The sequence below is a fragment of the Centropristis striata genome, chromosome 7, assembly GCF_030273125.1.
Source record: "Centropristis striata isolate RG_2023a ecotype Rhode Island chromosome 7, C.striata_1.0, whole genome shotgun sequence".
Lineage (NCBI taxonomy): Eukaryota > Metazoa > Chordata > Actinopteri > Perciformes > Serranidae > Centropristis > Centropristis striata.
The window spans coordinates 27318516-27333997 of NC_081523.1; the positions used below are offsets into that span (position 1 = coordinate 27318516).

Sequence of the window (15482 nt, forward strand, 5' to 3'; positions counted from 1 at the left end):
TAAATACTTATTTTTCCACTTGCCTGTAGCGCTATTTGTCAATCTTGACTTTTCTAGGGAGAGGTTCTGAGTGTTGAAGGCATCAGCCGACTATTTCTTCGGTGGGCCCTGTAGTTTTTGTGGAGCCGTTGGTTGCCTAGCACAGTGATGTCTAACCTGGGGTACCCCTGTGGTCACGAGATTATGAAGCAGCCCAACTAATTTGAAAAATTTGACAGTGATTGATGGAAAATTTGATCAAAAGAATATTAGCAGCTTCTACATCTATACACTTCATGTTGCAGAGTGTGTGTTACTAGCAAGCAAGCGCAGAAGTTCAAATAGGTAGCTGATAGTAAGGAATAAATGGTAGAAACAAATAGCTTAGCTTAAAGTAATATATTTTAAGGGTAATTTGGTTAGTTGAAGTAGTTAGCTTAAAGTATTGGATAAGCCCCTGAAATGGTTAGCTAACAGAACTTATAAGAGTTGGCTTAAGGTATGGTCAATGTAATGGATAAACAGTAACAGTTTGCTAAAAGTAATGAATAAATATTTGTAATATAGCTTAAAGTATTTAATAAGCAGCTAAAACATTTAGCTAAAATAAGTGATTAATACTTATACAAATAAGCAATTTAAAAGCAACAAATAAATGGCTGAAATGGTTAGCCAACAATAAACGGTTGTAGTAGTTTGCTTTAAGCATGGTCTATTAAGAATGCAACTGCAATGATTCTCAAAAAGTAATAAATGAACAGATCAAATATTTATCGAAACGTAATGACTAAATGCTAATAGTTAGCTAAAGGAAATGAATAAACAGTTGAAAAACATATCTTAAAGTAATGGATAAACAGCTGTAACATTCACTAGTAGCAGGCGTTGCACAATTGCTGACTAAACCAACCTAAATATTGACATTTCAATTGTATGAAAACAAATGAGCAATATCCACCTATATTTAGAATATAGTTTGAGAGTTGATTAAAAGGTGAGTTATTCTGACAGTGCTGTGGGGCTATAGGGGGCTTAACCTAAAACAGGTTGGGAACCACTGGCTAAGCAAATGCTATACCAGCCTTAATCCAGCATATAACCCCTAGCAAAACAGCTATTTACCACTTTTACACATACATTTTTGTATGGCTTAAATACATTTGATATACAGTATGTTGCTGTGTTATTAGTAAACACTAAAGGTTCTGGTAAGACTTTAGCTGTCTGCCACTCCGTCTCCAGTGGTCACGCTAAGATAACCATCTCTTGGCTCCAGTTACATATTTGCTGTTGAATAAGCACTATTCCCATTATAATAATGCCTTTGTTCCAAGAGTCCTAGTAAGCCTTGCCAGTGAGTACAGTCAACACAGTAAAATGGCCCTGGCACACAAATGGAATACAGCCATTATTAAGGTTATTAATTAAGCCTGTGCTTTTCCTTCCAAAATGTCTGTAGTAAAAAACAAAATCCTTATTGTGACAGTGACTGTATGCTTACAATTCTATCACATTGTTAAGACAATTCAAGTCAAAAGGAAAAGTACTGTATCTGCCATCTCCAGCAATAAATGTAATGTCACAGTTTTTGTCATCTTTCCTTTCCAGCTCAGATGTTTTTTCCAAGTGAAAGAACCATCTGAGCTGGTTCCACTAGAACTGCTTTATCCTGGCGTATAGTGCCTCTGTCCATGTTTAATAAAGTGCCTTTAATAGCTTGGTGCTCTGTGTCAGCTTGAAGGAAACCCATTGAAACCCCTGAGGAAGCTGTAACCAGGCAACTAGTGGGCAAGCTCTTTTCTTCTCATCAAGGAAAATGGAAGGTCAGATGAAGAGGCCAGATCCTAAATTGTCAGGGCAAGATTAGAGAGAGAAAGATTTTCTTTGTTCGTGTGTTCGATAAATCTATCTGTCTGCCTAAGCTTCTTTTCTAATGTTATTTTCTTTTTGTGAACACTCCACATACATGCAACCACCAAACCAATCCTGAGGAAAAACTGTCCGACACCAATTAGGGGTGTTTCTATTCCTGGCTGTCAAGTCTGCTTATGTTATGCAAGACAGAACTGTGTGAGTGTTTGTGTAAGAGTGTGTGTGTGTTATTACTGTAATACCACAGAAGACAGACAAATTGAGGCCCAAAAATATCTTCCAGTATACAACGGATATTTATATTTTTTTCAAGAGCCAAGAGACACAGGACTGCTTTACCTTGAAATCACCTCGGCGGATTACAAGGTGCAACATTCACTCTGTTATGATTCCCAAACTAATAAATGGGTAAAACCAGGAAATGCTCCCAGAGATAAACCCTATGTCTCACATATCTTGTGAACGGGGGAATGCCTGATCCAAGGTCAACAATTCAACAAGGATATATCGACTGAGCTGATCTACGTGCTAGACCCTTGGATGAGCTACCTGTCAGTCTTAATGCATCCTACAGATGTTAACATCTGTAATACCATGATTAGGATTCCAGGGGCAGCAGTCCAGCTCTCCCTGACCTTTTCATCTGCCAGAACAGAAAGACTCGTTCCTTCTCACAATGGGATCAAAAGTGCAGAGGGCCAGTGACACTGTCTGACATCACCGCATACAAGATTGTCAACTGAAAACCCTGTTTGCAGCATATATTGTGATGCATCATATAACTTATATAAGATTTCCTTGGGCTTATTATTGACCCTGCAGATCCGTATTAGTGTAGGAAACAGCTGACTACCGTACACAGTTGTGGGCCAAGTACAGTAACTAACTCCAGCTGAGTCAAAGTGTTGATCAGACAAATTTTCAATAAGCTAAAGTTGCTTGTAGAAATACTTGAATATTCAAAAGTAAATTTTTTTTTAATGTCAACGCATTGTTGTATTGTTGCCACAGTGCATAACAGAATCTAATGACTCTGAAACCAGCTACTGAATGCTTGTAGAACCTGTAGTATTCTGTGTTGAAGTGTGTTGAAAAACAAAACTAATATCAAACCAAGATGTAAAACTGTTCAGATAAAAGAACCATTAATATCTGATTAATCAATAGTACAATCTTTAATGATATAGCCCCAGGACCTAGTAAGGGCTGGGTACCCATCCCTGCATAGCGTACGGCATTTTGAAACTTAGAAAAATTGATCCACTGATTTCAAAGCTATGCTTCAAAGAACCACGTGCTTTGCAACCTTGACAGAAATTGAATGAAGTCAAAAGTACAATATTTGTCTTTCAAATGTAGTGGAGTGATGAGAGTGAACAATAATTTCAACTCTAATCTGAGAAATATACCAAAGCAACTGAGAAAAACGATTAATATGGGAGCAAGGCATGACAGGGTGAATTATGCCTTCTTCTTACAGTAGCAATGCAGGCAAAAAAATCTGACTGAAGAGAATTTAAATGCTCAAAAACAACAGCTTGAAGAAATCTCTCGCCAGCCATGTAGTTCATGTTGTTCCTGTGATCTGGAGAGATAGCTTATATGAGAATCTCTCGCTAAATGAAAACGCAGAGAGCCAAGCTGCTAATCTTTCTGGAACTGCTCCACTGACAAGGAGAGTCTGGCCCTGTGGACTCATTAAGTGTTTGTCTGTCAGCTGAGCTTCATTTCATCGCGCAGTTAATGTGCCCATCGGCCCTTAGCTGTTACTTGGGTAACAATGTAAAACGGCATCATTTAAGTTCCACTCATTGTCAAGTGTCGCTGGAGTACGTCAGCACCTCCGGCATCTTGGGTCCTTTCTTCCAAACAAGATGAGCGCCGCTGCTTCATTCAGGGGTGTTTTCAAAGGAAACACAGGTAAGAGGGAGGAAGTGAAGAGGAAGAGACCATCTGTAAAGGTCAGCTAAGGCAATGGCAGCAGAAGCAAGCTGTCAATTATGCTGCCAAGGACCTCAGAGAGCCCCTCTTATGGGCTCAATTGCCCTTGAAAAACAGTTTGGTAGTTTTGGTCAAATGCTTTCAGAGTCAAAAACTAACTGGCTTCCTGTAAAGAGTAAAAACATGCTACACTTGACCTCCTGACATTATCTTCAAAGCTAAAAGGCCCCCAACAGGAACAATCTTACTCTCCCTTTTCCTCTTGGTTGATATATTTATTTTTTGAGGCAAATGAAACTGTTAACATGCGCTCCCACAGCATGAATATTTAGCACAATTCCCATTGATCTCTTATACTGTTTACCCTCCCCATGCTGTTTAACATCTAAGACACCAAACACAACACTGATTTATTCAAGACTACAAGCACATCTAAAATGTGTTGTGATCTCAGACTTCCCCCCTCTGAATAATGCACACAGAGGCAGCACACTGAATTTGACCTCAGACAGAAACAAAGATGCTGAAATGTCGACTGTGCAGAAGATATGTTTGTGCTGTGCACCACATACCACAGCATCGGCAAGTGTTTGACTCACGTGTAAGCTCATCAGCGCTATAATCTATGGGGATTCAGGATCCCATATTGTTTCCTAAAGAGGAAATATTGCAGTCTGGTCTTGGGAGTCATCATGGGAGACCTAGGACCAATCAATTATCCCATAAAAGCTGACAATGATGCATGAACTGACCTCAATCAAATCTATTCTGTATTTAACCCATATGCATCCTTAGGGACACTTTTGGCTTTTTCATTTTTAATTTCTTGACCATTTAGGATGTGGTAATACATATGGCAAACATTTTGGCATAACAAACTGCCAAAAATACAGACACTCAGAGCCTTCAGAACAAATATGTCGCCATTGAAACCTATTCTTTTTATTCTAGAATCCCAAAGATGACACCAGGCAATCTATTTTATCAGCCTTTCAAGCAAGAACCCTGGCTTCAAAATGTAGTTTAATATTTTTCTGCACATTGAGCCATTTTCTCATGTTTGCCCTATGGGGCAAGTACATGCTATTTTCTTGGTTTCCACTAGGGGCAGTGCTGCTGTATTATGGAGCGCTGCAGAGTTTGATGCAATGCTGTTGCTGTGAAAAATAAAAATTCCCCTTGGCATAAGTGTAAAGAAAATAATTATACATATATATATATATTTTCCCATAAATAACAACAGTGGGGTAAAGGGTTACAAATATGAAAATTAATGATTTAGTCATTATGATCAGGACTGAAGGTGATAAAAAGATTTTACTCAGTGAAAGTGGAAAACAATGTTAACGTATAATTTTATGGCAGTTTTTTTATACAGATTTTTTTCCTCAAAGGTAACAGGAGGGAGTTATAAATATTATTACAACAAATATACAAATATTACAACACAGGTGTTATCAATAAAGATGATAGATAATATTTTAATTCAGCTCAATACCACAAAGAGAAGTGACTTACAACAGGTTTCCTAGGAGATATCAGCTATGCTACACAGTGCTCTTTATTCCCAACCACATCATAAACTACAACTGTGTCACGTCTTTTACAGGCCATACATGTACTTGGTAATGTTATTTACAGCTGAAGAACCTCAATCTGACAAAGTCCTTTACTGCCTTTTTTATTTCGCTTTATGGCACTTGATATACGGTTGTTGCATGGTACATTTTATGAGAAAAAAACAATCTCACACGCACAATACACTGGAGGGCAGACCTTGGCCGACAGCATGGAATGTATATAGCTCTTTCCAAGGTTCTCTGTAAAAGATCATTACATCGTTTGTGGTGATTTTAGGTAATAATAAATGCATTAAGATGATGCTAGTAAATCGTCTCTGTGAAAGCCTGGAGTTACATTAAATGCACTAATGTTCTCAGCTTCAGTTAGGTAATAAGCTACTCTGTTGATAATCATTAACACATCACAGTTTACAATCTCTTCATGGTTTTATCGATACCATTCATATAAAACAGCAAAAATTAAAAGAAACATTAGCAGTGGCACTTTTGTCCTTTCAGTTCTCTCGAGTCGTTCCACTGCTCACATTTTGAAGCAGGTTAAATTGTGAAAAGCAAACCCTATACAGCTGATATTCATTGAAACGTGACAATCTGAGTAGATCCCAGTGCTTTAGAAAGAAACATGACACATGTATAGGAGATTACAAGCTGTCTCTTCAATCGTATGTCCCCACAGCACATTAGGAATTGACTATACAGACTGCAGTTGTAAAAGTGCTCATGTAAAGTGCCTTGAGTCGCCCTACTATTCTTAAACTTGTCCAACCTTTGTACCATCAATTTGTTATCTACTTCCTCTTACATGTAACCTTATACTGAATCGAGGGCACATTGCTGTGCTGGTAAAGTGTCTTCACTCGGCTCTCTCTGGACTGCTGTTGTGAGGTTTATAACTTTGTAAATGTCAACCTCACTTTTGGGCTCGATGAAGCAAGAAAAGCTCCAAAGGATGACACAATGAGGGCTGAAGAGGCCCCGGTAGTCTCTTTGTCTTTCAGTGAAAAGCCTTGCTTCTAAGTATTGATGCTGATAGATCCATTGCTCAAGATTGACCCCTTGGTGACCTCTGTGCTGACAGTGGAGAGCGGGACACTCTCATACCTCTCTGTCACCCCCCAGCAGCGACAGCGCATTAGTGTGGACTTGAGCTGCTTCTGGAAGTTGCTGTTGAGGAAACCATAGATGATGGGGTTGATGCAGGTGGAGGCCATGCCTGTGAGGTGGCAGAATGAGAAGATGATGTCATGGCCACAGGACGGGATGGCCTCGTGGTTCCAGTCGAACACTGTGTTGAAGACATTGAGAGGGAGCCAGGAGAGGGCGAATGCCACCACAATGGAGAACAACATGGCGTTGATCCTCGTGGCGCCTTTGTTTTTCTTTTCGGTGGTGTTCCTGCCACGCTCCACCATGTCCTTCCTCCTCCTGAGGCGCAGGTAGACGTGCAGGTAGCAGACCATGATGAGGGTGAGAGGGAGGAAGTACTGGAAGACGAGCAGGGAGGTGGTGTAAGCACGCCGTTCTTGAACTGACGGCCACTGCTCCATACAAACAACGTGGTCGCCAACTGGGAAGGGGAGGCTCAGGTTCTGGAAAGGCAAGGCCAGCACACTGTACGAGAGGAAAGGCACCGAGATTAAGCATGCCACCATCCAGGTGACAGCCACGGCCATGTAGGACTGGCCCACCATGGGCTTCCATCCAGTCGGGTGCACAATGAGCTGGTAGCGCTCCATGGCGATGAGGACAAGGGAGAAGATGGAAACAGTGACAGATATACACTGGATGAAGGGCGTGAGCTTACAGAGGGCCTCTCCTAGGATCCAGTGGTCCATCAGTGTGTAGATAATAGTGACTGGCAGGCTGACAATACACAGGAGGATGTCAGAACAGGACAGGTTGGCGATAAAGATGTTGGTGACGTTACGCATCTCCTTGTGCCGTGTGATGACAAACACCAGGCAAGAGTTCCCAATGAGACCCACTGCCATAACTGTACTGTAGGCAATGATGAGAAAAGTGGTGCCACTCACTGACAGTGAGCAGTCCTCAGTGAAGTCCCATGGTATCTCTTTCCACAACGCTTGGTTGTGATTAGTGTTGTGCTGCAGCTCCATGGTGGTTTTTTCCTGGGCTCACTTCAAACACTGAGGCCTAATTGAACTAATTAGTGTCACACCTGCTGTAATTACTTCATGAATAATATTTGCATTTTCTTACAGCTTCCCCTCATCCTTAATCTTTGTCAGTCTTCATTTGGTGCCTAAAGAAAGAAAGAAAATGAATTGAGTGAACTTTAAATGGACAGTTCACCGCAAAATCAAAAATACATGTGTTTTTCTCTTACCTGTAATACTTTTTATCAGATTGTTTTGATGTGAATTGCTCAGTTTTAGAGATACTGGCAGTAGAGGTGTCTGTTTTCTCACAAATATAAGGGAACTATGTGGCTCTTGGCTTGTAGTGCAAAGCCCCAAAAACAGCAATGTCTCTTTCCAGAAATTATGACCTGGTTACTCAAAAAAATTCTGTATAGTTCCAACATTAATCACAAGCATCTAGTTCCCTTATCTCCAAAACTGGACCACTCCCACTAAAACAATCTAAAATTGTCCATTTAAAGACATTTACAACATTAAATGTTCATCTTTTTTAAGTTATGAACACTTGAGATATTAAGAGGTGAATGAAAAACTGAAAACTGAAAAAAAAAAATCAATGCTTAAGCTCATTTGATCATTATACTTCTTCTAAGGATATGTGGCAGAAACTGATTCTCTGGCTGCAGGCCATTTTAAATCACAGTCTTACTGGATGTAATTCCACAAGTGTCTTTCTGGTGTATTTATTGGTCCAGTTTCATCTTTGCACATGCTGGCAGTTGGCTCAATATAACAAAAACTGATACTTATGAGGCAAACAATTAATGTTTGTATGCAGATATCATGAGGATGATTTTAAAGATCTGGCTATAAGAAGAAATGACATGCTGATGGCACACCATCAAGAAAACAGCACAGATCTAGACTTTGTGGCATCGCTATAATGGCATGCTGATTTGAATTTCCATCACAATAACGTGATAATGACTGCTCCTTCAGAGACAACCATTTCCTCTCACACTGTTTTCACCCCTTTTGACAGCGGGAATTTATTCTGTTTCTGTCCATAAAGGAACAGACACCTCTCATTGTCACTGAGCATTCACAATAGCTTTCCAGATTCTAAGGCACATGTGGTCCTTACAATCTTCTACAAATTAATGTAGTGGAAATACAATTTCGTTACACCACAAACATCTGACTATTGTGTGTGGATGTGAATACTGTACGCACTTATTGTGTGTGTGTGTGTGTGTGTGTGTGTGTGTGTGTGTGTGTGTATGTGTGTGTGTGTGTGTGTGCGACAGTGAAAAACAGTACTGATTAACCAAGATGTTTTGCCCAGAGCTCAATTCCTCATAAATGAGTTTTGCAACACAGCTATGCAAACAGAATGAAATCTACAGGATTTAAGGATTTATCATTTTTAATTGAGGACTTCTTAAAGATGACAAATGCTGACAGGTAGTACATTAATTGCTCATGGCAGTCTCTATTATGGGCAGAAATGTCCTATTATAATGTGCTGCAACTTCTGTGGTGATCACAAACAAGGTAATCATAATGAAAGTGAACATTTGTACCTGGAGCTTATACTACTTATATTCCTGTGTGGTACACAGTCTTCTCTGTTTAGGCGTCTGGATAATTAATCCCCTCCTGGATGTCAACCTGACTAAACCTGGCTGAAATTCTGGGTATGTGGACGGCATTTAATAGCTTTGCTGCAGCCTTGATGCTGATTATTTATGGCAGAGTTTGGACGCTTAAAGTGATGCATCACTCTGTGTTGTGTCTGCTGGTAAAGAACATTACCTATTAAAGGAAATTTCCTCAGGACATTATTCAAATCTGACATAAAACGTTCTATAAATTATAGAGGTTGTCTATTTCTTTGTGTTTAGCCTGCTGAAACCTTTATATAGACTATAATGGCTGGGCGATATGATGATATATATCGTCAAATCCAAAATTTATATTTTTCATTATTTCTATTGCAATGTGGACAGTGGCCGAAATGCATTCTGGCAGTATTTGCGTCATTTGGACTATGTTTTATGTTCCTTGCACATGGGAGCGAGTCTGGAGCAAACCACAGAAGCGCTGTTTTGCTGCAGAATTAATTCAATTCAGAATAAGTGTATGTGTTTACAAAAAACAAAAGTTTTGCAGTATGAGCATTAGATATCTTGCCTTTGCACTATATTCAATTGAATTTAAGTCTCAAAGGAATTCTGTTTGTATATACATTCTTCACAGCATCCCAACTTTTTTGGAATCAGGGTTGTAATTGAAACTTTAAACCATTTTTAATGAAAGTAAAAAGTTTCCCAATTGAGAACAAACAGAGTATATTTCTTATCCTGTAGATAGGCAAATGTTTACAATAGGATAACCGTACATTTCTATAGCACAGTATATTGCTGCAACCGTAGTAAGGAGTATACAAAATAGGCTTTACCATCTCTTATAGATTATTTATTTATTGAATGACCACAAAACATGCCCAGCCCTATACTCTATGAAAGGAACTGTTAAGTCTCCTCAGAAAAATCAGACAAAGAAATTAGAGCTCATGGGAATTTGTCTCAAAGTAGACACGATTGTAGCCTAAATTTTGAATAAGATTTTTTTTTATCTGTCCTCCAAGTCTGGATTTGCACGAGCAAAAATGTTTCCAGACGTCACACACGCATGAAAAACGCATAAAGGGATGATAAGTGTGAAGTGGTTACTGTATGTGTATCCTACCCTCTGTCTCTGCAGCTGTCCTGGATCCACTGTCTGTCTCTCTGCAGCTGTGTGTCTGGTCGCAGTGAGGCGGACTCTCTCGGCTCCGGACAGGTGCAGGAGACTCCTCTGTCCTCCAGTGAACCACCGTGTGTGTTCACTGCTCTCCTGGCCGGGGGAGACACATCACTAATTTTCACCTGAACGTCCACCAAACAGCGCGACTTAGACTTTTAGCATCCCCTTAGGAAACCTGTCTGGCCAGTAAGTAGGCTAAGAAAAAAAAAAACTATAAATCCCATCAGACCAGCTGCTACAGCACCTGAAATTTTAGATACAGTAGTAGCGCGTCCGATAAGGTTAAAACTCACTATACATGAAACTAATGAACCATAAAAGAAAATTACTGAAATTGAAATTTTAGAAAATTAGAGCTTTGTCGTAGCTTGTAATGAAAAATAAATAAATAAATAAAAATAACCGACATTAAAGGAAAGTGTTGGTTCATTTCTTACTTTCAGGTAAACCTCCACCTCTAATAAGAGTTGTATACGAGCAAGAAATACCGTGTTTTAATTAGCCGCCAAATTAGCCATTGTTTCTTTTCATTGTTTCTTACCGAGCTGCTCTCTCTTCTTGGACTTCCTGCGCTGCTTTGCATCAGGTGAGACACACAACAAGAGTTTTTTGGTCGAGCAGGAGGTAGGAGGTGTCCTGCCAGGATCACTGATAGGAACTGAGATATCTCTTAAAGCGACCTTATGCCTCAGACTCCGGCAGGGATGTGATTGGGAACATGTTACATAATAAATTCTCCGTGGCTCGCCTTGCATGCACGTACGCACGCACGTACACGCGCGCTCAGGCACGCGCCCTCACAGGGGCCAATGGGGAAATTGAGTTGAAATTTGTACTCGTGCTTTGTTACACCCAAATGTATTACTGAACGACATTGGATGATATATTTAATCTGATGTAAAGGGACATGATGAGCCTTCTCATAATGAGGCAAGTTTCATATATGAGATATGGCTGTAATATCTCTGTACTATAGTATTGATAGGCTATATAATATTTTCTTTGTGCAATGTTTAAAATTCCTATAGGGCTTACTGTGATTGCTATACAATGCCCATATAGAGGATAACGCCTGTGAATTATATTGAATTTCCATATGGGGAACATTTGTAATATAATGTGGATGATTAGCTGTGGAGGAGCAGAAGCAGTGCTGTTCAGAGAAAGTCAGACACAGATTTGAAGCATTCACACCCTGCAAGGGTCTGTGGGTGCAAAAGCTCTTATGAATAGTGTGTTTGTTGAAGTAGACAAACACAGAGTTTCAATTACAGAGCATGTAAATCATCAAGTGTTGCTATTTCACTGAATTTTATTACTCAAAACACAATGATGCATTCATCTAAAAAGTAATAATCATTTTCTGCTGAAGATATTGATGCACACTGATGGATATTGGCCATATATGCTAGCAAGGTTAGACTGATGAGGAAAAATGTTATTTGTTCTGATTGGTCTAAAGCCTTTACATTTGGTAAAGATATATTTTGTACTTATATTTAGTATCTTAAAAAACAGATCACATGATAAAAATATATTTTTACCAATATATCAAAACCAGGATAAAAAAAATAGGTAGAAAATGAACACTGTATTTGTTGAAAATTTTCCATAAGAAATATATTTTTTACACTGCATATATGATATCTAACCTCTCATGAGTTCATAGATACTTCACTGTGCACCTTGTATTTTCTGAGAAAAAAGCCACTTTCTTATCACACTATATTTAATCTTTTGGGTCTTAGGACAACTGTTTTTTTCCTAAAATAAAAGGGAGTATATGCAAAAAACTGTAATCCAATGTGCCCAAAGTCTTGCTAAGAAAAATTCACCTTTCAGCCACCTCGGTTTGACCAATTAAAAAAAATCTTCACCTTTATGCATGAGAAAGCTCAGAGAACACCTTGAAATTAAACTTTCAATTGTGTGCACACATGGGTTAATTTTGTCAATGGTAATCTGCAGTCATACACCAAACCAGCCACACAGGTTCTCTACAGCATGCACCTTTACATCATTTTGACGTCCATACAAACTGAAACATCATCACGATTCGAATGCCTCTCCTGATCCCTCCGCAGATAACACCTAGAACTATTTTAAACCCGTTCTTTGCACCTCTCGAGCTTGTGCAACAGATTGTTAACTGCTTCTTCACACTGTCCCCCACACACTCCTGTTTCAAGTGGAGGCTGCAGGGAACAGTAATAGCTGTTTGTCTGAGAGGCAGAGCGGTGAAATGACTTTCCACCAACAACAACAGCTCTGTGGGTGTTTACTTGACACAGAGGCACGGGTGTCAACTCACTCAAGACGATTAATCCATGCACATATTTTTTAGAGACAATCAGGAGAAGAACGGTGCTGAACGGCGCTGCAGGCCTGGATGGTTTGCCTCGAATGAGCGTCTTTTCAATATACTGAGGCATGGAATAGCTGCTGCACCTCTCCTATTGTGCAATCTCCACTACTGTCACTCACATTTTGATTTTCTTTCAACTGGTGTTGTTATGACGCAAGGACAGAAGAAAACATCAAGTAAGGCTCAAGCATTATGGTGACATGAAATAGTTTTTCATCCCCCATTTTGTTCGTGATTGATAAGTGACAAGTTGCTGCCCTCGATGACGTCAAGTGTGTCCAGAAAGGCTTGTGTAATCCGGAGAGGAAGAATACCTCTCATAAAAAAAGGGAACATTGTTTTTAAAATTTCTGTCAGGAGCATAAACAAACAGAAAGCAGATGAGTTTTGTTCCATCTTTGGTGATAAGGTTGAACAAGAACAGATAACATGTTCCAAACAGTTTCAAAACACTATCTTGCTGCTGTATTAAATATTTGATTTTATTTGGTACACCCTATCAACTGTTTAGACTCCCATCCTGTGTCCATTTACACAATACATAATGTAACTAGATTCAAATTCATGTCCATATTAGGATTCAGAGAGAGACTCATATTACTGAGGCATTTGTGAGTGGTTCTTGTGGGAAAATTGTTAATAGTTTTATGTGTCACTGCCAGTGTAAATCAATATAGTACCATGTCCTATTTAGAAGGAATAGTTCCCCCGCTGTAGCTCCACATCTCCATATCTAGGTTTAATAGTATATGGGGAGCAGTTGTTTCTCTGTATTTTTAAGGCCATAGCCGCTTTTTGGGTGATTTATTTGTGTTGACAAAAAAAACCCTCTCACTTTAACAGGCATTTAATATCCTCTGCTGTGCACTGAAGCTTCAAAATAGATTTCAGCACCAGCCTGCACTAAACAAACAGCTCTCTGTAACTTCACACTTTGTTCATTCGTTGTTTAAAGGAGGCACAGAATGGAAGAAAGAAGCTAAATCATGGAGTTTGCTTTGCCTCCAACACCTTTGTTAAATGTGTCGTGACAGCAAGAAGACACTTAATTATGTGGAAATAATTTCTATATTATTTAACCTGGTTGAATGACTACTTCATGCTGCTGTCATTGTTTGAGCTCAGAAGTGCCAGGAAGTTAGCATTATAATGAGTTACAGAAACAAGTGACGTGAAGTTTTATTCAACCGTTTAGTGTTTTTAAGACTTTGTCCATTCAGTTGTTCCTAATTTTTTATTTTTTGTTCCTGTTTTAATTGTGCTATTTAATCATACCATGTCAGTCAACAGCAGCCAATTCTCCCCAAAGTTTTAATAGATGGAACTATTTAGTGAGTTCATGTTGGCCATGTGTTCCAATTCAAAGTTTCACACACTATCAGGGGGGTGGTGAGGGGACACGGACATACAACTAAAAAATATAAATTCTAAAGGCAATCATTATTTTAACACTGGGTGTAACTGACTGTAGGTTTATTCCAATTATTTTATATTGGGATCAAAATGACCCCGGTTGGTTTCACCATATAAATATGACAGAAATAATAGGAGTTTTCACACTGTATTTTCTTGGCCCAGAGCTATCTTGGGAGTTGCCTCACACACATTGTTAAACCAGGTCTTCTAATTTCAGGACTATGATTCACTCTGGGTTAAATATTAGTATTAACATGTGACTAATATGTACGTTGTTGACTCATATTCTTTACTTAACCTACTTTACTTTCAAACTGGAAACAACACCTTGGGTTAAGTTGATTTTTAGTCACTAAGTCAGCAATGTAACTTTTAGCCTATGGCTAAATACAGTGTAAAAAGCTGTAATGTTTACTCAAAATGACTGAAAACCAAATGGCACCAGAAGCAGACCATGGTAAATAGGCTTTGAGGCATACACATGAACTGCAACTTTTCTAAATGATCAATAATAACAATCTGTTTTTTTGTTGTTTTTTTTGTTCAGATGACATTATGTGTTGAGAGGATGGCTGATATTAAGGTTGCTTCTTACAGTAGATCTTAGGGGTCCCCAGGGACCTCAGTCAGTAGTGCTTGCAGGTTGTTGATAAAATTACATTTATACATTGATATTGAGCAGCACAAATGAAGGCATTAGTAGAATCCATTTTTTCATAGCAAAGAGTCTATTGTTTTTAATAGGATTGTATTTATAGTTGTACTGTGAAGTATTTGCACCTATAAACAAGCTGGATCACAATCAAATAAATATAAAAAGAGGCCAACCAAACTCATATTCTGAACATGTGAATTAGGTACACAAATACATGGTGCTGGTCTTGCCACTTGTTGTCGTTCAAATTCTATGTGACTTTATTAGCTTAGTGCTGATAGTTATTGTAATGAAAGATAAAAGATACCTCACTGTTGTAGTAAATGCTGGCATGACAGGCCCAAAGTGTTGTGACAATAAGTAATAAAAATAAGATTACTACTCCCTGAGCGAGCCCCTTGCAGTAAGCAATAAAGGTCAAATCTTTTCCAGATGATATCAGGGATAATAGAGATACTGCATAAATAGATAATGGTGATATACAGGATGTACTGATAGTGACAGTGTTGTAAATATTATCACAGGGAACCACATTTTTATGTTAATTTCACGTGTTGCTATAAAATTAGGTCAAGGCCTGTAAAGGTTTACTGTATGCTCTTGTTTATAGCCCATGTATGGTGTAAGATAAAACAGATGAGAATGAAAAGATTTACAGTCACTAACCCTGATACCATGGGAATCTTATTCTGTGCCAGTGCTTTATAGTGCTAGTTCAATATATTCACATGCCAGGCAGAGATAAGGATCCTTACGCATCC

The 15482-nt window shown here is 38.9% G+C and overlaps 1 protein-coding gene across 2 annotated transcripts; it reads right to left on the reverse strand.

Annotated features, from left to right (window-relative positions):
- Positions 1 to 5090: 5090 nt before the first annotated feature.
- Positions 5091 to 10980, reverse strand: npy8br (neuropeptide Y receptor Y8b). Of its 2 annotated transcripts, XM_059336196.1 has the most exons (3): positions 10827 to 10980; positions 10229 to 10375; positions 5091 to 7638 (listed from the first exon to the last, which is right to left on the reverse strand). In XM_059336196.1, the coding sequence occupies exon 3, from the start codon at positions 7490 to 7492 to the stop codon at positions 6389 to 6391; it is 1104 nt and encodes a 367-aa protein (XP_059192179.1). In that variant the 5' UTR covers positions 7493 to 7638; positions 10229 to 10375; positions 10827 to 10980; the 3' UTR covers positions 5091 to 6388. The 2 variants fall into 2 exon arrangements, with proteins under 2 accessions (XP_059192179.1, XP_059192180.1); XM_059336197.1 differs by lacking the exon at positions 10827 to 10980 and having other exon boundaries at positions 10229 to 10781.
- Between the last annotated feature and the right edge of the window lie 4502 nt (positions 10981 to 15482).